The sequence below is a fragment of the Microcaecilia unicolor genome, chromosome 5 (assembly GCF_901765095.1).
Source record: "Microcaecilia unicolor chromosome 5, aMicUni1.1, whole genome shotgun sequence".
Taxonomy (NCBI): domain Eukaryota; kingdom Metazoa; phylum Chordata; class Amphibia; order Gymnophiona; family Siphonopidae; genus Microcaecilia; species Microcaecilia unicolor.
In genome coordinates, this window is record NC_044035.1 from 79,450,765 (window position 1) to 79,478,749 (window position 27,985).

At 40.4% G+C, this 27,985-nt stretch overlaps 1 protein-coding gene across 6 annotated transcripts in view; it reads right to left on the reverse strand.

The window, feature by feature from the left end:
- MYOF (myoferlin) overlaps positions 1-27,985 on the reverse strand; it is a 278,968-nt gene that overhangs the window by 15,626 nt on the left and 235,357 nt on the right. For 3 of the 6 annotated variants that reach the window (XM_030203027.1, XM_030203025.1, XM_030203031.1), the window contains 12 exons: positions 26,426-26,587; positions 25,812-25,977; positions 21,493-21,569; positions 17,554-17,610; positions 12,969-12,980; positions 8,485-8,583; positions 7,993-8,118; positions 6,271-6,426; positions 5,990-6,081; positions 5,733-5,903; positions 4,733-4,881; positions 589-728 (listed from right to left, as the gene is read on the reverse strand). In XM_030203027.1, the coding sequence (XP_030058887.1) occupies positions 589-728; positions 4,733-4,881; positions 5,733-5,903; positions 5,990-6,081; positions 6,271-6,426; positions 7,993-8,118; positions 8,485-8,583; positions 12,969-12,980; positions 17,554-17,610; positions 21,493-21,569; positions 25,812-25,977; positions 26,426-26,587 (1,407 nt within the window). Of the gene's footprint in view, positions 1-588; positions 729-4,732; positions 4,882-5,732; positions 5,904-5,989; positions 6,082-6,270; positions 6,427-7,992; positions 8,119-8,484; positions 8,584-12,968; positions 12,981-17,417; positions 17,457-17,553; positions 17,611-21,492; positions 21,570-25,811; positions 25,978-26,425; positions 26,588-27,985 lie in introns of all 6 variants that reach the window. The other 3 variants (XM_030203030.1, XM_030203029.1, XM_030203026.1) reach the window with 2 other exon arrangements.

Genomic DNA, 27,985 nt, shown 5'->3' on the forward strand with positions numbered 1-27,985 from the left:
TAAGGACTAGGGGGCAAGCAATGAAGCTACTAAGTAAAATATATCTTCACTCAATGTATAATTAAACTCTGGAATTCGTTGCCAGAGAATGTGGTAAAAGTAGTTAGCTTAGCATGGTTTAAAAAATGTTTGGATAATTTCCTAAAAGAAAAGTCCATAAGCCATTATTAAGACGGACTTGGGAAAATCCACTGCTTATTTCTAGGATAAAAAGCATAAAAATCTGATTTACTGTTTTGGGATCTTGCCAGGTACTTGTGAACTGGATTAGTCATTGCTGGAAATAGGATACTGGGCCTGATGGACCTTTGGTCTGAACCAGTATGGCAATGCTTATGTTCTGTCCTCTCATACTTTTTACTCCATGTCTTCATTATTCCTTTGGGATTGTTCTTTGCTTAGTATTTTTAGTCTTCCACAATGCTGTATTGTCTTTCATTTGATATGTACGTTATTATAATTACTACTGTATATGCAGTGTTTATCACAGGCTTTACCACTGTGGCGTAAAAAGGTAATGGACAGACAGTATACAGGAAATGTGGGAATGCCTAGATTTTTTGAAGTTGGAAGACTACATCTTCTTACTTGAGAAAGGTTGGGCTGGAAGGTGCTATACAGAGTCCTTGTTTCGACATGTTCAGGAACAAATCCTTGGGTTCTCAAAACATGAAGGGCAAGACGTTCATCACCAGGTCCCAGATGTTGGTGCAAATTTTTATTCATCTCTGGAATATAACAAAAAAGAAAAGGTAATGCAAAGTACAATGGGCTCTACCTGTGATCAAACCTTGGTTTCTCTAAGTTGCTCTCCAATTCCCAGATGAGTTCAATTAAAGAAAGATTCTAGGTGTTTGATCATCAAGCTGTTCTTCGAGTACAAAAATACAGTAAGCCAAAAGAGTAGTTCTGAACACATTAAGCATATTAGGAATTCTGTAAGACCTATATACAGCACTTATATTTTAATGAGAAATTATACACCTGTGGGGTAATTTTATACAGGTTTGACTGCACAAAAAGCCTATTTTACCCAAGGAAAAGACCTTTTGTAAAACTGCATAGCAATATAAGTATATGTGGTGACCAAAATAGTACATACTTAGATGCAAGTCATGTAGTGACATTCCTGCTATAAAATACACGATGAAGTTAGAACAAAAAGTGGATAAGGCCAAAGGGATAAGGATATCACTGGAACCACACTCAGGTTAATAATTTATTGAGGACCTAACACGGCCGTGTTTCAGTAACTGCCTGCAACAGAGAATAAGCTCAATGTGTTCCCACAATCACACAATAACTTAATCCAACAGAGGCTCTGCTGCACATTTCAGAGCAATATTGAATAGAAAGATTTCACAAGCTCAAAGGTAAATTAAACAAAACAGCAGTGTCAGGTCATCAATAAATTATTGACCTAAGCGTGTCTATAGCGACATCCTTAACCTTTGGCCATCTCTGCTTTTTGTTCTTTCTGTGGAATGTTTTGTTCTTCTCCCCTTCTGTTCTGTTACGTATCTATAGTACAAGAACACATTAACACTAAAGTCAGAGATAGTGGAAATGTGTGCATTGGCATTTGCACATTGCCTATTTTCAGGGCTGGCTAAAGGCATGGATCAGGTGAGGCACTGGCTCAGGGTGCCAAAAGCTTGCCTCACCAGATCGGCCTTTACAGCAGCGAGATCGTGTTCCGCTCTCACTACTGTGCTATCTTCTCTATACAGCCACCAGTACTGCTGCAGGTTTAAACATGAGAAACCATGCCACAGTGAAGATATCTCGCAAGCTGAATATAATAGCTGACTGGTTAACTAAAAACCAGGCTTGAAACTTAATGCCTCCAAAACTACTACTGTTCTAGTCAGTCTCAGTGCCTCACAATATTCCTTTTCTTCCAACCACACATAGAGAACAAATCCCAATTGTGCACTCTGTTAGAATTCCAGGTGTTATTCTCAATAACCATTTATCCTCCCCCACTCCCCCTATTTCCATTGTAGTTCAGAAGTCTTTTTACACTTTAAGGTAAACGCTTTCCATACTTTCACTCCCGGACACGCAATCCCAACATTTAGTGGTCTATGGCTTGGTATCTTGGCTTGACTACTGTACCTCGCTTCTTCAAGGTACACTCCAATATGAATTAAGACAACGACAGGTAATACAGAATATAGCTCTGAAACTACTTTATGGAGCAAAGAAGTTCAACAGTGTTGTACTCCTTTTCACTGATGAACATGGTTTACCTATTTTCTTCCATTTAGCATTTAAAATGTTAGTATTGGCTTTTCAAATTCTATACTGGTTCTCCCTCATTCCTGTTCAGCTTTCTTACTCCCTACAGACCTGCATGTGCTCTCCATTCTTCCAACCAACATCTCCTTATGATTCCTACACATCTTCAAATCTGCTCATTTTCAGCCCGGTCATCTTGCTTTAAAGTGACAGCTCCAACATTGTGGAACCCACTTCCCCCTGTGATATGATCTGAATTTTCTTTTCAGAAATTTAAAGCCCAGCTTAAAACTCATTATTTTTCTCAAGCCTTCCCCTCCTCTGTGACTAGAGCTTCAACTTGTGGTTATCAGTTCCCTGGCAGCCATGTTGCAGCAGTCCCCCCAGTCTCGCATGCGTTACCTCACTATCTTCACTCCCTTCCCCGCTACCGTATCATACTAGTAATGAAGGTAAGAACACAAGCATTGCAATACTGGGACAGAGACCGAAGGTCCATCAAGCCCAGTATCCTGTTTCCAACAGTGGCCAATCCAGGTCACAAGTACCTGGCAAGATTCCAGAACAGTAAAATAGATTTTATGCTGGTTATCCTAGAAAGAAGCAGTGGATTTTTCCAAGTCCATCTGAATAATGGCTTATGGATTTTTCTTTTAGGAAATTATCGAAACCTTTTACCACATCTTCTGGCAACAAATTCCAGAGTTTAATTACACATTGAGTGAAGAAATATTTTCTCTAGTTTGTTTTAAATTTAGTAGCTTCATTGCTTGCTTCCCTAGTTCTAGTATTTTTGGAATGAGTAAACAAGTGATTCACCTCTACCTGTTCCACTCCACTCAGTATTTTATAGATCTCTATCATCTCTTCCCTTAGTCATCTCTTCTCTAAGCTGAACAGCCCTAACCACTTTAATCTTTCCTCATAGGGAAGCCACCCCATCCCCTTTATCATTTTTGTTGCCCTTCTCTGTACCATTTCTTTTTTGAGATGTGGTGACCAGAATTGCACAAAGTATTTGAGGCATGGTCGCACTGTGGAGCGATAAAAAGGTATTCCTTTCCCAATAGCTCCTAACAATCTATTTGCTTTCCTAAACGTTGCTGCACACTGAGCATGCTCAGTTTCATTAAAAGGAGTGTGCTCGACGTGACAGGAAGAGAGAGCAGGGCAGGCAATGTGGCGGTGCAGGAGACCAGTGCTGGATGAGGTCTTCAGCTGGCGGGGGTTGCGGATCCCCGCCAGCCAAGGTATTTGTGGTGGCTGTGCTTCAGTTGGCTCGGGTTGGGGACATCCGCCGGCCAAGATGTACAGCTGCGGCAGTGGGCGACGGAGGGGGATGCGGTGGCAGAGGGGGTGGTGGAGCGGTGACCAATGTGCCCCCCCCCCACCTTGAGGTCTGGCTACGCCCCTGGATTTTACAACAGGATGCCTAAATCTGAGCTTCTGCTGCCTAATCTTTTGTTTTTATTTGACCCTACACAAGCTGTTTTAACATTAAGAATAAAAAAGTGGAATCTATAAAAAATATCCAGATTAATACACCATGGAGAGAACCCAAACATATAACATGAATTAGAAGCAGATGCTTAGTATTTGTAGATCAAAAATACATGCAACAAATTAAAGATGAAGTAGCCGACAAATATTATCAACGTTAAATAATCAATTTTACGGCTCAGTTCAGAGGCCTATTTGCTGAAGTGCAATAACTTGGGCCTGCTGATAAACAACACATTAGTGCATTTTGCAATTTATTTAATATAGTCCCAGCTTAAATATGACACATGCTCATCATATTCTATGGGGTTGATTCACCCCTGGTTTGGGAGTCCAGGAGGTGAACAGCTGTTCAAGTATTAAGTTTTCCTGATTACCTGCAATTATAAGAGAGGACATGATAGAGATCTATAAAATACTGAGTGGAGTGGAACGGGTAGAGGTGAATCACTTGTTTACTCATTCCAAAAATACTAGAACTAGGGAAGCAAGCAATGAAGCTACTAAATTTATGCTTTAAGAGGATCCAGACAGTATTTGTGAGTGTCTGGATAAAGATATCTGTAGTGTACTGGAAGCAAAAACTACCTCTACTTTGCTACAGTGACAGATTGAGCACAGGAACGTGAAAGCAGACTAATCGTTGGAAGTGGGATGAGAACCAGGGAAGCCCAGTTCAAATACCACTATCACCCCTTAATTTGGGGGAAAATCCCTAACCCTCCGTTGCCTTAGGTACAAACTTAGATGGTAAGTCCTCCAGGGACAGGAAAATACCTAATGTACCTGAATGTTACTTCCTTTCAATTACTAAGGAAGGCATGAGCTATATCCATAAGAACATAATAGTAGCCACACTGGGTCAGACCAGTGGTCTATCTAGCCCAGTATTCTGTTTTCCAAACAGTGGCCAAGCCAGGTAACAAGCACCTGGCAGAAATCCAAAATCCTATCCCATCCTCTCCCATATAATTCATGGTCAAGATCTCACCAAATTCCTCCAAGCTATATTCTTGTCCTGAAAAAGTGAGCTTGCTGCCGTTATCTGAGATTACAGGAGGGGGGCAGCCTTTCAACCTGGCAATATTCTGCAAGATTTGTGTAGGTCTCAGTTGATCACGCCACTGATTTATTCCAGAGCTGTTAGAAAATACAATATATTTTAGATTTCAATCACTGTGAAGACAATTTACAAGGAAAGTAACAGAATTTTCAGTTTTCATATAATCCTGTTAAAAACACACTAGGGTCCTTTTACTGAGCTGCGTAGGTGCCTACGTGCGCCCAACATGTGTCAATTTGGAGTTACCACCTGGCTACCAGGTGGTCCGTGCGGTAATTTCATTTTTGACGTGCGTCCGCTACGCACACCAGAAAATATATTTTATTTTCTGGTGCGCAGTGAAAATCGGGCGGTAACTCCGACTTGACACGCGTAGGCAATTACCGCACGGTTAACGCGAGAGACTTTACTGCAAAGTCAATGGCTAGCAGTAAGGTCTCAGACCCAAAATGGACGCGCGCCAGTTTTTATTTTGCCGCGTGTCCATTTTTGGCAAAATTTCAAAAAAGGCCTTTTTTAATAGCTGCACATCCACAACACACACCTACATTAGCGCAGCCAATTTTTCAGTGGACCTTAGTAAAAGGACCCCACTATTTGCTGAATCACTTTTTAAAAAATCAATAAAATAATAAATGTTACTACAATATATCCACAAATGCTATATAAATCATGTGCAATAGTATTTTCCATCTGCTTATGCATATACGTTTTAATTAAAAGTATCATCTTTTAACTGAAGGAAAGTCTAATAGAAGGAGCCCAGAAAAAGGGTTAGTATGTGACTGCTCTTGTACTTTATTATTTACACAACAAATGACAATAGAAAACATTAGGCCTCTCACTACTGCATAAAAGGTAAATGGATAGTTACATATACAATATACATGGCAAGCAATAGTGTTCATGGAAACGTGATACAACTTACAGGTTGTAATGCTGTGGAATACCACATTGTGCTCCAAAACGGGAAAGGAAGCGGTTTTCCAGATCAATAATGGTCTCTCCCACTTTTTCATCCCGTGTAAGAGTATCATAGTCATAGACAGCGATTTTCAGGTCTTTTTCTTGAGGCAAGAAGCAACTCAGTTCGTACATTCTAAATGCAGAAACATCTTGTTAGCATCCAGCCCTCAGGAATTAACCATCAGTGTCACAGAAAACCTATCAAGAAGTTCAAATTACCTGCCAAAAACTGGGTTCAGAGTGTTGGGAATGTAATTATCTCTGTCTTCGATTACCTTTTTGGCCAATGTTAATTTTATGTAAGGGTCACACTGTTTGAAAATAAAATAGATAAAGTGACCAGCCTGTTACACAGAAAAAGCTACATTTAGCAACCATTTTTCACACTGACCAAATCCATGATCCTATGGATTTCATTGAATGTTGCTGAATCATCATGAACATAAAATAGCCACTACATGCGAGACAACGTATTAAAATGATTAAAAAATTAGCCTTACCAGTCCATTGTTATCCTTTGGCTGTAAATCTAAACCTCTGATGATGTATATACGCACTATGCATTCCTGAGGACCACTATCTGGCAATTCACGGAACTGCCGAGGAGGCGGTGCCACATTAGGATCATCTGACAGTGGATATATTCGGAAGGAGCCCTAAAATGTGCAGACACACACCACAGTTTTACCAAGTGCAGTGCTGTATAGACCACAGAAAGGAAACTAGAAATGCAATAACAAATTTAAAAGCCATTGCCACAGAAAAACAGTGCCTTTACTAATGCAAATGAGTTCTTATAAAATAGTCACAAGATACTAAATTCCAAGTGTTATTCCTAAAAGCACTAGAAAAAAATGTCAAAACATTTGCATAAATTAGTTTTTTTCTGACTAGCGATGTGTTCTTTGTAAGGCTATCTGGTACAGTTTTTGCCGGTAGTGTTCACTGAAGGCTTTTTCTCCTTTGCCATTATTTTGTTTAAAGCATTTGCTGGGTGGATTTTCTTGTATAACTCACTTTAGACTTTTAAAAAATATTTACTTACACCTAGCCACATTTTAAATTGTACATGTTTTAAAAAATTTGTCTAATGCTTTTGGGAATAACACTTGGATTTTATATTTTTGGATTATTTTGTGATTTTTCCTGATGGAACTGGTCCACAAGGCAGCTATTCAAATGGTCAGTGGCCTTTGCAATAAAGCATATGGGAACAGACTTAAAGATCTCAAGAGGTATACTTAGGAAGAAAAGCAGGAAAGGGGAAGTATGATAGAGATGTTTAAATATCTCTGCGGCATAAATGCATATGAGGAATTTCTTTCAATTGAAAAGCAGCTCTGGAATGAGGGGGCACAGGATGAAGGTGAAAGGGGGACAGACTTAGAAGCAAGGAAATATTTCTCCATGGAAAAGGTAGTGAATTAGTGAATCAGCATTCCAATGGAGGTGGTGGAGATGAAAACTGTATCCGATTTCAAGAAAGCTTGAGGTAAGTACATAGGATCTCTAAGGGGGAGGAAGGGATAGTAGTGGGCATGGATGGTGAGACTCGATAGTCCATATGGTCTTTGTCTGCCTTCATTTTTCTCTGTTTCTATGTTGAACACACCTTTATACCTTCTTGGAATAGATGTGTGTGCTACTGAGGTTCACTGTAGGACTGTATTTGATACAGGCACATAGGTGCCTATGTCACTTTCATAAAATAGATGTTATAGAATTAGCCCCCATAATCCCATACTAATGCACTTCAGTACACTGGCCTCTGTGAGAGGCTGAAAGTTTTGATTTAGGAACAGAAGTCCATGGGAATGTTAGCTGTTTGAGGCGGGAGATTTCTTTTCAGAGGAAGGTGTGTGGCTTGGTGTTATTTCCAGAGAGGCACATAATAAGTTTGGCTTCTATTAGGGAAGAGGGATGCTCCATGTGCGACAGTACAGTGGTGAGAACAAAATGCATTCTTGCAGCTGTGAAGGTTGAGCTGGTGAGGCATGCTTTTGCCACTCTTGAGTTTTGGGGCACTGAACCAGTGCCTCATTTGGCCCGTGCACCAAGTCAGCCCTGGAAGTATATAAAGTGAATATATCAAATCATATCAGTTTGACCATGCCAACATTTAGCACTGAAGACCATACACTCATGGCTATGAATATACAAAGTCAGAAAACACCAAGATGTGCAGATCATTGGTTTTCACACACTGGCACATCTTTTCATACCTTGAACTCTCCAACAACTGAAGGGTCATCATCTTCCTCAACTTTACCCCTGTAAAGCTTGAATGTATCACAGAAGTCTGTCAACCCCTGAAATTCTGGGACATTCTCCAGTTCAGTGTCGTACACCTGAAAATAAATGAATATTGTAGAATGTTATCAATGGCCTAATTTAGAAGTAGTGTATAAACTCAAATGCCTCAGGAAGTTCAGTTGTGTGGATTTAAGACCTGGAGGAGGGGTTAATGGGATGGGAGAAGAATAAGGAGGATCATAGAGGTGATATGGGGCAAAATATGCTTCACTGATGTTGCGAGATGTGGTAGTTGGCTTGAAACAAAAGCTGAAAATGTACAAAAGACTGTAAAATGTTAAACTGACATGATCTTTTAGAATTCATCACTGCTAAAGGCTACACAGAAAAAAAATGTTACCCAGTAAAAACATGATACTTTCCATAACGCTGAACATTTGCGTTAAAAAAAAACGTAATACCTTTAATGCATCGTATCCTTTCTGAACATATTGGCCACATTTATCGTGCTCTCCTATTGAAAAGTAATATTTGCTCCACCAGTCTACTATTTCTTCCTCCTAAGCAAACAAAGAAGCAAATTTAACAAAACTCAAACTTCAATGCAAAATTCTTCAAAATGCCTTTCTTACCACTACAACACTTATTGCATAATATAAGACTATCTCTACTTCAGGAAGAAGGTGAAAGCTTGGCTCTTCAACCAGGCTTTTAATGGAAGAAGTAACTAACTAGTTAGTCTCACTCACACAAGGAGTGGCAGTGGCTGTACATACTATAGCAGGACATGTTTATCCACTCCTACCATAGCTAAGATAATATTCAAGCACCTTTCTGACTTCATAAGCTACTTCCTTTAAATTAGTCCCCTTATTTTCTAACTCCTGTTACTCTATCTTGACCTATATGTTCCATCTTTGCTTACACCCTATGCTGTCTATTAAAATCTTTTATTGCATACTAGTAAAAAAAGGCCCGTTTCTGACTGAAATGAAACGGGCGCTAGCAAGGTTTTCCTCGGAGTGTTTATGTTTGGGAGAGTGTATGTGAGAGTGACTGTTTGAGAGTCAGAGTGAAAGTGTGAGTGTGTGAGAGAGAGAGTGAGTCTGGGTGTGAGTGTGTTTGTGAGAGAGTGTGTGTGTGAGAATAAGAGTGTGTGCAAGTGTGTATGTGAGACACAGTGTGAGAGAGAGTGTGTGTGTGTGGGCGAGAGAGAGAGTGTGTGTGAGACACAGATTCTCTGTGAGAGTGAGTGTATGAGACCAAGCGAGTGTGTGAGTGACTGTGTGGCACATAGAGAGTGAATGTGATACAGTGTGAGACAGAGTGTGTGAGAGTGAGAGTCAGAAAGAAATTGTATATGAGAGAGAGAGTGTGAGCCGTGGCCTCCCAATCCATGGCCATCTGTCCCCTGCCCCCTCCATTCATCCTTTTGCAGCAATTCCCCTCTCTCCCTGAGCCCTGCCCTCCCAATCCATGGCTATCCATGTTTCTCTGTCACCTGCCCCCTCCATTCATCCCTATCCAGCATTTCCCCTCTCTGCCTGAGGCCTGCCCTGCAATCCATATCCATCCATGCCCATCTGTCCCCTCCATTCATCCCTATCCAGCAATTCCCCTCTCCCTGAGTCCTGCCCTTCCAATCCATGGCCATCCATGCTCCTCTGTCACCTGGCCCCTCCATTTTTCCCTATCCAGCATTTCCCCTCTCTGCCTGAGGCCTGCCCTGCAATCCATATCCATCCATGCCCATCTGTCCCCTCCATTCATCCCTATCCAGCAATTCCCCTCTCCCTGAGTCCTGCCCTTCCAATCCATGGCCATCCATGCTCCTCTGTCACCTGGGCCCTCCATTTTTCCCTATCCAGCAATTGCGCTCTCTCCCTGAGGCCTGCCCTGCAATCCATATCCATCCATGCCCATCTGTCCCCTCCATTCATCCCTATCCAGCAATTCCCCTCTCCCTGAGTACTGTCCTTCCAATCCATGCCCATCCATGCTCCTCTGTCACCTGGCCCCTCCATTTTTCCCTATCCAGCATTTCCCCTCTCTGCCTGAGGCCTGCCCTGCAATCCATATCCATCCATGCCCATCTGTCCCCTCCATTCATCCCTATCCAGCAATTCCCCTCTCCCTGAGTCCTGCCCTTCCAATCCATGGCCATCCATGCTCCTCTGTCACCTGGCCCCTCCATTTTTCCCTATCCAGCATTTCCCCTCTCTGCCTGAGGCCTGCCCTGCAATCCATATCCATCCATGCCCATCTGTCCCCTCCATTCATCCCTATCCAGCAATTCCCCTCTCCCTGAGTCCTGCCCTTCCAATCCATGCTCCTCTGTCACCTGGCCCCTCCATTTTTCCCTATCCAGCATTTTCCCTCTCTGCCTGAGGCCTGCCCTGCAATCCTTATCCATCCATGCCCATCTGTCCCCTCCATTCATCCCTATCCAGCAATTCCCCTCTCCCTGAGTCCTGCCCTCCCAATCCATGGCCATCCATGCTCCTCTGTCCCCTGCCCCCTCCATTCATCCCTTTCCAGCAATTCCCCTCTCTCCCTGAGCCCTGCCCTCCCAATGCATGCACATCCATGCTCTTCTGTCCCCTGCCCCCTCCATTTATCCTTTTCCAGCAAGTCCCCTCTCTCCCTTCCATGACCCCCCCTCGCATCCATGCTCCTCTCTCTCCCATGTTCCAGCCTGGGCCGCCCTCTTCCCCCCCCCCCTTTCGCATCCATGCTATCGTTTCTCCCCTGCCCTTACTACTACTACTACTGGCCACCCTCTTCTCTCCCCCCAACATCCGTTTTGTTTTTTTTCTTCATTTTAAATTTACCTCCGTGGCGGGTTCCGGCAGCGAAGCGTCAGGGAAGGAGGCGGCGCTCCCGACGTCTAGCTTTCCCTTCGCTCTGTTCCGCCTTCTTTTGACGTCATCCTTGACGTCAGAAGAAGGCGGAACACAGCGAAAGGAAGGCTAGAGGTCGGGAGCGCCGCCTCCTTCCCTGACGCTTCGCTGCTGTTTTTTTTTTCCGCCCTCGACGTCATGACGTTTGACGCGAGGGCGGGGCAGCGAGTCTTCGTCAGTGGCTTCACCACCACGAACTTACGAACCATTCTGAGAGAGAGTCTGAGTGACTTCAGAACGTTGTCCTCAGAACGTTGAGGGAGCGTTTTATTATATTAGATTGTGATAACATTGTAATGTAGCACATTCCCCCGGATTCTATATAGCGCACCTAGAGATCTGTGCCAAAATCCAGGTGTATTCTGTAATAGCTTGCATAATTTAATTGTCTTAACAAGCTAATCAGTGTTGATAACAGCACTTAACAAGTAATAATAAGCACTAATTGGTAATAATTAGAATTTATATGCACAACTCGCTAAGTGTATTCTGTAATGAACCATGCCTACATTCTAAAGCATCCAGTTCAAAAGGGGCATGGCTATGGGTGGGGAAATGGGCGTTTTGTGGACATTCCAAAATTTACCCGCATAGCTATAGAATATGGCCCAATGTGCATAAATCTACATACAGGGATTTATACCACATTTTCGTTGGTGTAAATGGAGGCGCGTAGTTTTAGGCACTGGGATATTAACTAAGCGTATTCTATAGACCGCGCCTAAATCTAGGTGCCGCTTATAGAATACGCTTAGGCGAAAATGGTTACCGTGTGGATTTTTTAGGCTCCTTATATAGAATCTGGCTCATTATGTGCCATACTTTATATTGTTATTTTAATATCTATTGCTTATGTTTGACTTATTCTTGCAGTACCCACCTTGAGTGAATTACTTTATAAAGGTGGTAAACAAATTTTTTCAAGTTACTCATGTTTCTTTTCAATCATACATAAGCATTAGATAAGGCAAGTACTAAAAAGCAAGTAAAATATTTCCATTAGCTTCTGTTCTATTACCAGTAAAGAGCTGTATTCTGTTTATTAAAGCCTACTTTGCTTACACCCTATGCTGTCTATTAAAATGTTTTGTATTGCAATGTGAATATTTTTACTGCTGTAATTGTCTATTGTTTATGTTTGACTTATTCTTGCTGTACACTGCCTTGAGTGAATTTCTTCAAAATGGCGGTAAATAAATATTAATAAATATAATAAGCATATAGACATGAATGGTACAACTAAAAAAATGCTCTTTAGGTCACAGAATACTACGACATAAAGAGTTTATTTGGGATCCCAAATAGTTGAGAACCAAATGCTGCATCACTACAGCTACAGATGCTTTGTAAGTAATGCAATTTCACATAATAGATCAACAATTCAGCTTCAGTAAATCTGGAGTGAAGCTGACAGACTATGAACCTCTCTCTATGCTTCGAATGACTGTGAATTCATTTGGTAGTATTTTATGATTATTCATATATTTGATTTTGACTGATGTAAGTTGGCGCTTTTGGGTCCTCTGTTGTCTGGGATGAGAACAAGATCTCTGCCTAGCCTAGGAGTGGGGAGGGCAGAGGATTTCCATGCCTGTGGCAGAAATATGACCTCCACTGCCCTACAGAAAGTGAAGGGTAGTTGGAATAGAAGTCAAGTAGCATTGATTTTTTTTCTTATACAATGGACATAGAAAGATGGTTCTAAATTTTCATACCTGCACTATGCTCAAACACTTGTTTTTATTAACTAGTTTGGAAGAAATTCAACTCCTTTAGTAATGATTCAATATAATATCTAAAATTTGGATCATTACCCAAAAAATTGCATACTTGAAAGATACATTTTGCTTTTGTTGGGAAATCTAAAGATCAAACAGCTGAGTCCTTCACACTTTTCTGAGCTATCACAAGCAACAATTAGAATATGATTGCTTTTTCACACTTAAACGGGTATAGAAATAATAGTTTAGTTTGACAACCAATCAATCAAATGTGAGCCAAGTGCCTTTAAATGAAGAAATATAGTATACAATGAACACAATTACCTTTTCTGTGAGCTGATTGTACAGATCCAGCCATCAGTATTAAAGCATGCAAGCAAAACAGAAAAATAAACTCAAATAAATATATGATTTACTGTAAAACCACTGAATAAAGAGATATATTCATAATAAATCAAAACAATTTAATGTTTGTTTTATCTTAAGCAGGTCATTTTACTAATTAGTAAATGTTATAGCTGAAGTTCTGCAATAAAACCCAAATAAGAAAGAATTATTTATTACATCCTTAAAATGTAGCTTCAACAGTTGCTTGGACTTAGGGAAGTAACATTTTATGCCACTTGTTTTCTTTATCATGAATTATAAAGGAAGGGTGCAAAAATCCATTCAGAGTTGAAGAGTTCCAGCATCCCCTGTCCTACTGCATGACACAAGGACTAGAAAAATCATCAGTGGAAGGAGGAGTGGATAACTCTACTGGCTTGAAATGAGAAAATGTGATAAACTCACATGGTAGCCCTGGGGGAACAGGGAAAAATATAAACTCACATGGTAGCCCTGGGGGAATAGGGAAAAATATAAACTCACATGGTAGCCCTGGGGGAATAGGGAAAAATATAAACTCACATGGTAGCCCTGGGGGAACAGGGAAAAATATAAACTCACATGGTAGCCCTGGGGGAATAGGGAAAAACATGACCGCATTTGGATATGGGTTGACAGGATGATCAGTGAACATGTCAAGAGAGATGGAGTGGAATGGAACTGGGAGATAGATGTTTAGATCTCCAGTAAAGATGGCCAGTCACATTGTTGACCAGGGAGAAGGCTATATCACTAATATTTCCTCCAGCAGATTGAAGGGGGGGGGGGGGAGGGAATTTGATAAGCACACAGCAGATGTGTGATGTACTAGATAGAGCAGTGGTGGGATGTTTGACATTGTTGGTGTGTTACTTTGGAGTTATAAAGTTCTTTGGACTGTTGTATTACAAATTGTTTGCTCTAGCAGAATTCATTAAAACCTCATTTTTTGTTTCTGGTAACTTTTGTTACATTTTCCCAGAGATAGTCACAATTAGTGTTCAGAGCCAGCAAGCGCATTATTACATGTGCTCACCGGCTCTGATCATCGGCCGGGAGCAAACACCTCTAGCGCCCATGTTTGCTTCTGATCATCGGTCCATGTGTTTGTTATATCAGGAAGGCCAACAGGAGGGGATACAGAATCTGTTGGACCCACTACATTTTCCATGGTGAGCACCTGTGGGGAGAGGAGATAAGGGGTTGTTAGCACCAAACTATTTTTTTTATATGAGGAACCCCAATGTAATTATGTTCTGGCAGGTGGGTAGGAACATAGGGGGAAAGAGAGGGTTTATGAGGACTTGCCAGCCACATGTCCTGCCATTCCTGCATCCATGTTTGGTGAACTAATGTAGGAAGCGAGCACTGAAAATCAGTGCTCCCAGCATTTGCATCTCCTCTCCCCCCCCCCCCCCCCAACTTAACTGTATCTCCTGGGAAGTCCAGAATATGGCTAAAGTTGGTCAGTCAGCCTAGTTAATTTTCAAAGCTTTGATCTAACCAGCAAAGTTATTACTCAACCAACTAAAACTCTGAACATAATCCCCACATGTCCACTTTGAATACTATGGGAATTATAAAATTTTGACATTTGTCAGATTTGACTGCTGGGCAATTTACATTAAAACAATCTGTACACATTTGATAATCATGTTTTTATGAAAACATAGGTTAACAGGTTATAAATAACCAGCTATTCCCCATTTTGGAATCAAATCCTGTGAAATTTTTAAAAAAGCATGGCTGAATGCATTAAATGCATAAATTCATGATAAAATTGCCACCACAGTCATGTGGTTATGCATGAAGGATTTTTTTCATGTTTATAAGGTAGACTTTTATGTCTTACAATGAAAGACTATTTGCCAAAATAAGGGCTTTGGTTATGTATTACTGCCCAAGACTCTTAATGACTTCTCTACATTTTAAGGTATGAAATAAGCATAGCTGGAAACATTTTAAATTACACATATCCAGATTTCCTTTCAGAATTAGTTAGTAAAAATGCATATAGTTGTACACAGTTCTGAGATTCACTTTAATTTCACCAATGAGCTGCAGGATTAATCCTATTCAAAGAAAATTACTTGTGGTTCATAGATTTTTAACACCAAAGCAAAAAATGAAATCTGTGTTATGTCTATTTTTTTTTAAAAGATTTTAAGCAGGTAGGAAATTGTTTTCCTTTCCAGTTTCTGTTGACTAATCCAGGTTTGTGGTTGCAGACAGCTAGACAAGAAATCTGTTTTCCTTTTAGTACCAGTAACATTACAAGATCCTTGGTCTCCCTACCAAACCTAGAGAGACAGAGCAGAGGGGCTAACTGAATTGTCAGAGATAGCATGTGGTGGCAGAACAACGGTCTTCCCCTTGGTGAAGGGGAGGATAAGCCATACTAAATATAGTTATGGTTCTGACCTCTGCAATTGTGTCCAAGTTGATTCCTAAACCCCAAGATTCCCTATAGCTCTGTCCTCAAATCACCGGGCAGCGATCACTTAAATATTTAAACAGATTGTTCTCAAATAAATGTGTTTCTGTTACTATGGGAAAGTTTCTTTCATGTAATAGATAAGGATGCGCTTTTTCATTTTGTTGTCTTCCATTTTATTATGTTGTGACAGAACAGTGTGTTTTAATCCTGTAAAATGTATTGGGTATTTCCTGAAGTGTATTTCTCTAGTTTGGCCAGCAGGTGGTACATGTTTATGTTTTGAAGCTGCTGCAGAACCAAGACCGTTTTCTTTGTTTAAGCCTTTTGGAAAGGAAGTCTGCAGTACACTTTAAAAGATTGTTGTTCTAGGCTCTGATTGGCACAGGAGCTCATTTTCATTTGGATTTTACTGGCTTTTTCCCCAGTCTTAACCCGGGAGAAGAGAGAGACGAGGCCCTGTGATCAGTTTTATTTGATAATCTGTGAGCAGCATATTTCCTGATGTCCCCAGGTACTTTTTAGAAAGTAAACAAATGTTTAGATAAGTTTTATAGTCAATCCATATTTCAGTTACCTGTTATTGTTTGCTGATTGCACTTTTTCAGTTTCACTGTTCAATTTTTAAGACAATGAACAATTTTCAGTTTGCTACCTCTGCCTGTCTGGACTGATAAAGAATCCTGGTGGTTTGTGTGTTGGGTCTGTAAGTGCTTTCTGGGAACTGTGGGACCGCTAGGAGTGTGGCCCCAGTAATCTAGAAATCACTGGGGATAATTTGAGAGCAGGAGACTCACCCAGAGGTGGTTATGACCCAGTCAGTGGGAGGAGGGTGCTAGTGTACAGCACAAGTGGCAGGTGCAGGCAGACCTGAGAGGTCCTGGGGATAGACAATCTAAGTGGCTGTGGGGTACCCCAGGTGGGTGGCTAGGCATTTCATGACATACGTACTATTTCCTGAAGCATGCATAAAACATGGGCTCACATGAATATAATGCCAGTTATTTCATATTAGCATATACATTACAAGAACGAAGGTTCAATTAATACACAAAGTAAAAACATTTGTTAATTTTTTCATATTAACAATAAATGTTTTTGCTTTATTTGTATATTAATTGAACCTTCTCTTTGTAATGTATTGATTTATATAATTTAATAGTTAATTTTTTCATCTGATACCCCATTTTGTTTGTATTATATTATTATGTTATTTCCTGTTAGCTCATGCTAAAACAATAAATTTAAAAATTAACAAAATGAAAGTCAATGAAAAATCTCCCCCTCACCCTGAACACCCCTAGTAACAGATTAATGACACTCCTTATAGAAACATTTTCACAGCAAAGAATTTACAAATAATGAGAGCCAATAGGCTCTGCTATTATAAGTTGTTATTTTTTAAAAATACAACAAAAAGAATCAGTGATTACACCATTATACATGAATCACAAACAGAGATTTTGGAGAAACAGATTTTTACATGGCAAACACCAAAGACAAAAAAGTTTTACCAGTTATCTCTGTAAAACGTTTGCTACATTATGATACGGCCTTTTTTAAAATATGACTAACAAAACTTTGAGGTTGAAATTTAATATGACCACCAGTTTTTTTTACTATGATGTCAGCTGTAATCATCAGATTGGTTTAATGAAGGATGTTGAGGCCACATCTCTAAATAGCAAAAAAAGAGTGAAGGATTTAGCTTATCCAATAGTCTTTTTATGAACAGGATTGAAGATGTGGACTATGTTTTTCAGGTTTGTGCTTTCTGAAGCTCGCAACATGCGAAATTTGAAAGTCTGAAGCAAAAGCACTGCTGACATTTTAAGCATGTGCAGTAAATCCAGCCAGCTGACCCAATGGTGTCATTTAACTGTTGGTTTTAATGTCTTCTAATACAGTGAGAAAAGTAGAATTCAGATAGTTGAAGAAAACTGGGAAAGCCACCCCAAAAAATTAAAACATACCGTACTTGATTTAAGAGCATGTTTCACTCCAAAATCTCTCTACAGAGGAAAAACCAAAAAGAGGTTAAAGCTTTGCCACCAAAGCACCTATAGCCTTGATTTGGTTATCACCATGCATTCACTGACATATACATACATGCACAGTTGTTGGAGAAGCCATTTTGCCAAGTGCTGTTGACATAGTGCTTAAAAACTGGAAATTGGAAGGTAATTTGTGAAACTTCTACATCTTTAGACTTATCTGCACATTGTTTATGCTGTCCAAAGCTTCTTTATTCTGGTTTCACTCTTAGCAATGCCTTAATGTTCAAATATAAACAGGAACTTTGGCTATCTTGCAGGATTCCTGAGGCCCACGGACTCTGTGGAGGCAGAGTTCACAGCTCCTGGGAAGAGGGGGATCTCTTAACAAGGCACAATTCTAATAGCACATACTGCTTTGCTAATATCAGACTTCAAGCAAGTGCTAATGGGGATTCATCTAGCCTTACTGGCCAAAGACGGTTACTGTGAGGCAGAAGGATGTACAATGGAGAGATTTTGTATGGTTTAAATGAAGGTCTTTATGGTGCCTTAAGAGTGGATTCGCCATCATGGCAAAGTTGGAAGGAGGCAGAAGTCAATAGTGGAAAATAATAGTGCAACATCTCAAAGATCATGCCCATTATTATGGATTTGATACAAAAATGGTAGCCTAACAATTAAAACACCAGGCTGACAACCATGGAGGCCTGGTTCAAATCCCACTGCTGCTCCTTGTAATCTTGGGCAAGTCACTTAACCCTCTGTTGCCTCAGGTAGAATTTTAGACTGCGACTCCTTCAGGGACAGGGAAATAACTGCTATTCCTGAATATAACTCCCCTTGAGCTACTACTGAAAAAGGTGTGAGCTAAATCCAAGTTAATAAATAAAATGTTTTTATTCAACTGCTCACTGGTGGCATTGGGGCACTTTTCCAGAATTCAATATACCCTTCTCTGCAATACATTTTCAGCATGATAGGTGGGTTGAATCTGAGAAAGTACTTGCATATAATAATTGTAAACTGCTTTGACTGTACCAGAGAAAGGTGCTATATCAAGTCCCTTTACCCTTACCCATTAGCCTTCTAAGACAGCAAATACATGGTATCATATCATTGGGACAGACCTATGCTGTCGGAAGTGGGGAAAAAAAAGAGCTCCTGCTACACCCTTGTCTGCTTTGACAACATTTACTTAACTTGTTTATAAGATTTTTTCCAATAAAATGAGAGCACGGACTTAAACTGCAATTTAAGGTTATATCACTGCCAAGCGACAAGGTAAAAAACACAAAATATTTAAATACAATGTAATTGTATTTGTAATATTTCACTATTCTACTCCTTTAAAATATAAAAGGAGGAAACTGCATAGCTGAATGCATAAGCATTAACATATATAAGGCAAGCATTAAAAAAATGTATTAGTTAGTTAAATAAGGAATTTTGTATATAAATGATTAAAAAAAACTCTACATGTTCCTAAAAGTTCTACATAAGAAATACTCTAAATAGGTCTGCAATACAAATAAAGCTGAACTTTACAATCCTTTTACAATTACACTTAGTAATGTACCACAGATGTATGTTTTTGTGCCCATAAAGCACTGGTTTTCAGCCCAGTCCTTGGGGTACACCCAGCCAATTGGTTTTCAGGATATTCATAATATCCACTCCTACTCTAGCTGAGATAATATTTAATCATTTCTCTGATCTCATGTGCAACTTTCTTTAAATTAGTCACCTTATTTTCTAACTCCTCTTACTCTCTTACCTATCTATATGTTCCATCTTTGCTTATATCCTACGCTATTAAAATGCTCTATTATGGTATTGTGTTGACATTGTAAGTAGTATACTATGCAATACTTTGTATTGTTATTTGACTATTTTTACTGCTGTAATTGTCTATTGCTTATGTTTGATTTATTTTTACTGCACACTGCCTTGAGTGAATTCTTTCAAAAAGGCAGCAAATAAATCCTAATAAATAAATATGTATAAGGTAGATTTGTATACCAAAGGTGGCAGTGCATGCAAATCAATCTCATGCGTGGATTCACTGCAGCCCCAAGGACTGGGTTGAGAAACACTGCCGTAAGGCATTCAGAGTAACAAAATGTTTTGCTTGACATGAAGTAGGGCTGTGTATTTGTTGGTGCAGCGTAACAAAAATGTAGTGTACACTAAGGGGCCTTTTTGCTAAGGTGTTGCTAAGCAGTTAGCATGCGATTTGGTGCACACTAAGGGCCTCTTATCAAGCTACACTAGAGGTCCCCGGTGCAGCAATGCTGACAAAGCTCGATCGGCATTGCCGCACAGAAACTACGAGCGCAGCTTGATAAAAGATGTCCACTAAAATAGCCAGTGCAGCAAAACTCCTGTGCTAACTGCTTAGCCCCATTTACAGTAGAAAAATGTGGCAGGCTATGGATGGAGATTGGGTATGGATAGTGCTTGCAGTTACTCTATGGTAAGCTACTATGCACTGTCAAGGTTGCTAATAGCTTGGGGTACACTTAATGCCCCATGTGCAGAAGTATTACTAGCAGCAGTTAGCATGGCCTTAGCCCAAAAGAGTCACAAATACCCCGACACCCCCAATTACAGCCCCCCCCCACAATGATCATATGCTCAAGCCTAAGTGCATTATGTGACTCTTCCAGCACCTACTGGGGTTATCACTTGGTGATCCAGTGTCCAGGGCATCGCCAGCATTCAAAATGGCACCTATGACCCCCTAGCAGCAGTCTTATAATATTACTACCAGGGGTCAATCTGTCAAATAAGAAGCAAAGATAGAAGACAAGACCACCACTGGGGATCACAGCCACCATTTTGAACCCAGGTATCAATGGGGCAGGAGTGAAATGGAATTGCTCTTGCCTCAGGAACTAGACCACCAGAGATACCCTGTAGGTGCTGGAGAAGGGGTGGGGTGTCAAGGTTGGGTTTTATCTCCATAATCAGGTTACTTTCATGGTTTGGGCAGCGCTGGGCCTATATTAAATGTATCGGCAGAGTGCGTGCATCTACACAAATTGCTGATGCATTTAACGCTGGCCAGTGTGATAAGTTGGTGCCCTATGTACTAACTGCAGGGCAAGTGCTGACCACACCTCCAAGTGTTAGTGCACAGGCTTTGCACTTGCTGTGCATTCATTTTGGCTCCAAAAGTACAGTAAGTGTAAAACGTTACTGCACTTATCAATTTAAAACAGGTTAACCTACAAACTAATGTATGCAAGTCCATTAGATATGAAACAAAAAAGTGAGAACGAATGAGGATACCAAAAATTATATTTATTCATATAAAAAATGACCCGACACGGCCGTGTTTCGGCCCAAAGGCCTGCCTCAGGGGTCTTTTACAACCTGGAGTGGTATGATGTAAAACATGCACTGTGGGAAATGTGATATAGCAGAACCCTCTTGGGTCTCCTCTCTTCAAAAAAGTTTTAACCTAATGACCAGGAACAAACCTGTTATACTCCTCTCCTAAAAAGCATGTGCATTTGCCAATTGCTATAAAAGTCCATTAGTGCATGTTAAGTTTTAATGTGTGCTCACAAGAAATTTTGTTTTTATTAAAATGAACCAAAAACATATGAACATAGGGGGGAAAGGCAAAACAAGTTGAAAATGTTTGCCCTGTGCACACTGCAAAAATTGACTAAAGTGGCTATGAAAAATACTGGAAAAGGGGTAAACATATTTCAGGATTACTTTGACACATTACCAGGTGCACAATACATCATCTATTGCTAGCAAATGGGATCCTTGCTATAGAGTTCTGTTGAAAGCATTTGTCGTGAATGGTGTTATTATTGGTTTTATTTTTAGTTATGTTATTGTAATTTTCCCTATAAATCAACACCTGATACTTTTTATTAAGGTCTTTCATGTGATTTTGTTTCCTGTTCTTGTGGTACTACTATTTTCTTACAATGGGTTTGACTTCCGTATGCTTTTCTGTGAAAATGATCAGTTTATTGTTTTATGAATGAAAGATACCAAAGTTAAGAGACCAGGAGCATGCGATGAACATTACCTGCTTGGCTAGCAATGGCTTTGTATCTTCCACTTCGATAATCACATCACCAGGGGGGGCCGATGACAGCAGAGCAACTGTAATAGAATAAGTTTCTCAACATAAGACGTGAGAAGATGTAAGATCACAATTCCATTTACTGAAGAGGAAGTACAAGAAATATTTGCACAAATGAAAAATAAATAAGATAAGGAACCAGATGGAGTACACTCCTGCAACGTGAGAGGAATCAAGGCTGTGCTCACCACACCCCTCGCAAGATCTCTTTATTTTTTTATTTAGACACTGGAGAGGTTCTGACTAGACCAAGTGTAATCCTATGCCACTAACAGAGAGGCCAGTGCTCAAAACTACTGTGAGCATAAGTGTGTGGTTAATGCTGGGTTTGCGTGCACGTTATTATGTGCCGAATGCGGTAAAGATGGCTACAAATTGTACTGAAATGGATGTTAAAGAGGTAAGTATTCCTTTGCAATGCAGAGATGGCAGCGCTGCAATGCACAAGGGAAAATAATGGCCTTTAACCAGTTCTGTGCTGGTAAATTTTAACAACGGGCTCTCTCTCCCGGGGGGGGGGGGGGGGGGGGGGAGAAACACATTCCTGTCTCCTCCCCCCATGCGGGCAAGCTAGGCATACCTTTCCTTGTGGACATGCTGAGCCAAATAAATGGACTGCCATCACTCCCTGCTGCTTGTTGCTGGCTCAGAGCAGCATGCTGGGATTTCTCAAGCATGCTTAGAGCAAGTCCTGGAATGCTGCTCAGAGCTGGAAACTAACAACGGTGCAACGTGCCTGAGATGTCCCAACAAGCAATGGCAGCAGTCCATTTATTTGGCTGATGGGGCTCGGCATCCCCTCTAGCAAAGTAAAAGGGAGTTCAGGAGGGGGCCAGAGCCCAAATTTTGGGATCCGGTTGTTAAAGTAGCCCAGGGGGGCCTACTTTAGTAACTGGCTCACAAAATTCTCAAAACCTTAACAACTAGCTCTTGTGAGCTGGCTCCAGGACACCACTGCCTTTAATGCTGAAAAGTTTTTGCCAAGCCAGGGGCAGCATTGAAGATTTTGAGGAGAGGATTTTTCACACTGAACTGCTAGTTTGGTCTTCTTTCACAAGCGGAAAGAGGCTCCTGCAAGTTTGAAAGTAATATTTGTGACGCTCATATTTAGGTGCTAAATAAGTGTGCTGACACTTCCGTTTTTTGTCTGGCATGCATACAAGAGCCACGCTTACCACAAACCCTTTTTTGCACATGCGCCAGGGCACATTTCTCCTCCCACTTTTGGTTTAATAACATGATTCAACCATGAATAAAATTTGCCTAGCATTTGCCAAGAGCATCAATTTGCTATTTTTTTTGCATTGCAGTTGTGTTGTTGGCCCACCTTTGAGCATCTGTCCAGAGAAAGGATAGACAATGCAAGTCAGTCAAATTCTGTGAACAAAGCTCTGGAAATATCATCAGCTAGGGGCCACCACTTGCTGGGATAGGGAAGAAGGCATGAGCTTGAAAGATCCCATCAACCCCTATCTAATGACAATCTGGGGGAAAGGGAATAAGAAAGAACCTACATGTACCCCCTTTCTCTGATAAACCAATCCAAGGACCAGTGGCAGGGACCAGCCAGCTGGGGTATCACACTCCAGAGCCAGCTCTGGCAGTAGATAAAGAAAAATACCGACCTTACAAATAGACAAATGATCACACATCTAGGGTGCAGAAAACTCATCCTTTTATCGATGAACAAGGGCTGGAAACTGAGTGATCATCTCAGATGATCTGAAAGTTTCCAGTCAATGTAGTGAAAGAAGAAAAGCTAATAGACCATTTAACTGTAGCAGGAGAGCTATCAACAGCAGAAAAAAAAAGGGAGGTAACAAGTTCCACTAGTGAGATCCCACCTCAAAAACTGTATTCACAGAGGTATTAATAGGATCAAAACAGGAGATCAAAATGGTACAGACTGTGTAAATTAAACGCTTAAGAAAATCAAAGTGTACTTGCTGGAAGGGAGAAGGAATATAATAGAAGCATAAAAAATGTTTATCAGGTTTCAACAAATTAGAAGGCAGCATTTTCCCTAAAAACAAAAACAAAAAAAACCCCCCAAGAATAAGGGAAGAGAGGAAGGCCCCTTAATGAAAGGGTGCAGAACACCTGGAATATCGTAGTTGCAGATGCATCAGTAAGCAATACTATGAGAGAATCCAGCTTGGACCAGCTACACAGGGCAATGGTAAGACAGCAGATGGAGAGGCAGCAGGTAAAAGAATTTGTTGGCAGGACTTGGGCGTGGAATTTATTATGAATTCAGCAAAAGAAAGCCCTGCCTTACTTATCTATGTGTAAATAAGCATGTGGATAAATACCAGCAATTCGATAAAATACCTGGATTTTCAAAAAGCATGATAAGTCTCTTAGGAAAGGCTTCTTAAAGAATCATGAGATTTATTTATTTCTACAAATCTATGCCACTTTTGTAAGTAATAAAGAGTAAAGTGTAAAAAAATAAAACAGACGATAATAATTTCTGTGCAGCAATTCAACTAGCCTCCTGGAAACAACAAGGTCTTTTTAAATGATAAAAGGGAAGAGGACTGTCTCAGTTCTAACAGTAGTTTATTCCAATGATTTAGACTGCTTACCCAAAATGGCCTCTTTGTTCAAGTTACTCTTTGAAAAGATGGCACTGCATATGGTTACCCTGTGAGGACTGCAAGGCCTCCCAGAAGTATAAGTAGTAATATGACCTCTTAAATAAAGTAAGTTTTTGATAAATTCAAATCTTAAATACCAACACAAGAAGTTTAAACAAACATCTTTCTTGACCTGGTAACCAATGTAATAGTTGCAACAAAGGGCAAGTGCTCTTCCAACTCTTTCCACCCAATAAAAATCAAATTGCAGCATTTTGGATAACGTATTCATTTCAAAGGAAGCCCAACAAACAGAACATTGCAATACTCTAAGGTACTCATTGGCAATGCTTGTAATGCAACTTTGTTGATATAAGGCTTTAACTGCTTCATTAACCTTAACTTTATATAGGCAAATCTAGTAACATTATTGATCTGCTCTTGATCAATCCCAGAGCCACGAGTAAGTACCTCTAAAACTGTAAATCTAACCAAACTAACTTATTTCATCTACATCAAGGTCTGTAAGAGAGAGACCCCACACCAATGAACACAGAAGAGTGATGATGACCCGGAGACCTGCCATTCTCAGGGCAAAGACCTCTATGAACTGTGCCCTGAGAATGGCAAGGACAAATCAAACTCAGGTATACATACAAAGTAACGCATACCATGTAAAATGAGTTTATCTTGTTGGGCAGACTGGAAGGACCGTACAGGTCTTTATTTGCCATCATTTACTATACTATATGTAGAAGGAACAAGACAATTCAAGAGTCCACCATGGTTGCAAATGTTTATTGACAACTCCAGTGGTGTCAAAGGCATTCACAGTGACTCAGCATGGCCAAACAAGTTGTTTTTGCCAAATTAATCACTAGACCATTTGCTGCTAACCAATCATAAATATCCTTCAGACATTTAATAATATTGTCTACAGATAATCATATAATCAGCATATATATCAGGGGCGTAGCCAACAGTCTTTTTTGGGGGGGCAGGGCACGCATTTCTTCTCCCCTCCCCCCTCAGGTTATCATACCTTTGCAGTCGGGGATGTCAAAGCCCTGTCAGCCAAAGAAATCTGCTGCTTGAGCCTCCCCAACCCTCCTCATGCTACCTCAGAAGCGAGGAAGTCAGCGATTTGCCTCTAGCTACCAGCACTACCCAAGCATGCTCAGTTTGCATGTGAACCGAGCATGCATGAGGAGTGCTAGCATCGGCAGCTGGAAGCACGCCACCAACTTCCTCATTAGTGAAGCAGACTGCAGCTTTGAGTGCCCAATTTGTCAAGTGTATGGTCAGAGACTCAATGGCCTCAGCACCTGATCATAGGGAAGTGAGGAAGAAGACTGTTGTCAGTTTTACAGCAAACCTTACTGAGGATAGACATTGTGGGGGATATCCCTCAAGCCCTCCTGGCTAACAGGGAATGTGTTGTCTCATCTAGGTGGACTATTCTATGAGACGTAATAGCACCTCGTCAAGCCTACAGCCACAAGTTTAATCTTTTGAATCTGCACATGACAAATTCCTGAAAAAATTCAGAATGGTATTTCACTTTAAAAATATCTATTCCACAAAAATATCTATTCCACTCAGGCTCCTACATTCTCTGTGAGAAGATTTAATTACACATTATCCCCTTACTCAGGAGCAAGGAAAAATGGACACATGCCTTACCTCTTGCTTCTGGAGCAACTTCTTGTTTCGCTAAATGGGGGTCACAACGATAATTATCCAGGGAGTCAATTGTACACTGCCCCACTACTGGCTTCCGTCCGAATTGTCTGTGGTCTATCACTTTAATGACTATGGGTGGAACATACATTTCCTCTTTTGGTAAAAGCTACGGAGTGCAAAACAAAGACTCATGTTAATTACAAATGAATACTTCAATAATATGGGAGGAGGGCAATTTTAAACTGTCAATACTGCAAAGTCTGTGGGTAAATGGATTTTGAAAACTGGGTGTGTCTAAAATCATTTCTTTCTCTGAATACTGAGCTTGAACCAGCAGACAATAAATTCAAGTCACAAAAATAAAATTTGCTCTTCAAACTTTAGTTTATGAAAATTTCTCCAATGCAACTTCAGCAGTACACAGAGTCCTTTCTAATTGTTTGGTGTTTCAAGTTTCACTGTGAATCAGAGTTCTTACAAGAGTTTGAGATAAAATAAGAAAACAAAATTCAAGTTCTGCTATTACACTATTTCACTGAAAATAAAGCCAAATGTAAATAATGTTAACAAGCATTTGGGAGAGGTAATCATGATACAAGGTTCAGATACAGTACCACTTTCATGAAGAGAACTGAACTCGGGAAGTTCGGAGTTCTTTTAATGTTTTTGATCACTGCTGACTGAACAATTTCACCGCCACACTCCACAATGAGGCTAGGGGATGTAACAGGAGCCAGCTGGTAGTTTTTCATGTTTCTTAAGCCCCAGGCAAGAATCTGCAAATAAACCAGTAAGAAAACCAATGAATTTGACTCACAAATCACCACTAATGTTCCCGATAATAAAGTATTAGTAACAGGCAGACTGCTGTCATCAGCAATTTTTTTTCTTTGTCGCATTGGGGTCCTTCTTTTCTCCTTCCATGAGCTGCACATCACAGTACAAAGGGAAAAAAGCTGTGAGCAGCAAGTTTGGAAGCTCTGTCGCACACATGGGTAGCTATTTTTGCAATTGCAGAAGTCTTTAGGACCATTACATGAGCAAATGAGAAAAACTGTCTCCGCAGTCAAAATTTAAACTGAGAATGCTGATAAGAGATGCAGTAGAAATATACTGAAAGGGTGGATCTGGGCCTACAACTGACTACTGGCATTAAGTGGAATTAAAAAAAAAATAGAAAGAGTCTAGGCTATGGTTCTAAATTGTTATATGTGAATTGTATCTATTGATGTATTTATATTTTAGAGAGATATTTTAAAATTTATTACTGTATTTTACTATTGTATAGTATCATACAAAGCATTAATGATGTATCGACGTGTCAGATATATTATAAAATTTGATTTGTGTGAATTTTATTGTTAGATTGTATAATCAATCTGATGTATTTTGATAATTGCATTGTTGGGAACCACTTTGGTAAACTTTCATTTGAGGGAGTCTGAATACAAGTACAACACAACAGGGTCCTTTTACTAATGGGTATAAAGGTTTGCACTTAACGGGGGTTAATACAAGATTTTAATGCGTGACAAGCCCAAAACTAACGCTGCATCAAGAAGGGTGACCCAGTATGTTTTATTGCAGATTGTGTGTTAATGTTCTCATTAGTGTTTGGTACCTGCTAAGAGTTAACCCAGGCCCACTTACTGTCACCTATTTAGGAGGTCCTAAGTGCTCCCCTAAAAACTTTGCATTATCCAGTTAGAATATTAATCATAACGTGCTAGACAGATAACACGGGAACGCCCACTCTCTCCCCATGACACACCCTCTCCACAAAATATCCTATATAATAAAACGCACCTCCAACATTCTGAAGCTGACTGCATGGCTGAGGCATTCCTGCTCTCTGTATCTTTCTCCTGAATTGACATCATGTACTTCCGGGTTCGTCACAAGCAGAAGTGACCAACCACACGAGGTTTCTCGGCTTCAGAATGTTGGAGGTGCATTCTATTAAATAGGATTAGTCAGTTCCTTGATGCACAGCCAGAGCTCAGCGTCCTGCACAGTAACGCTCAGACACCAGAGACAGAGGAGGGGGGGCTGACACACTCTATGTCTCACACTGTATCACATTCACTGTGTCACACAGTCACTCACACACTCTCTTGGTCTGATACACTCAGTCTCACAGAGAGTCTGTGTCTCACACACACTCTCTCTCGCAC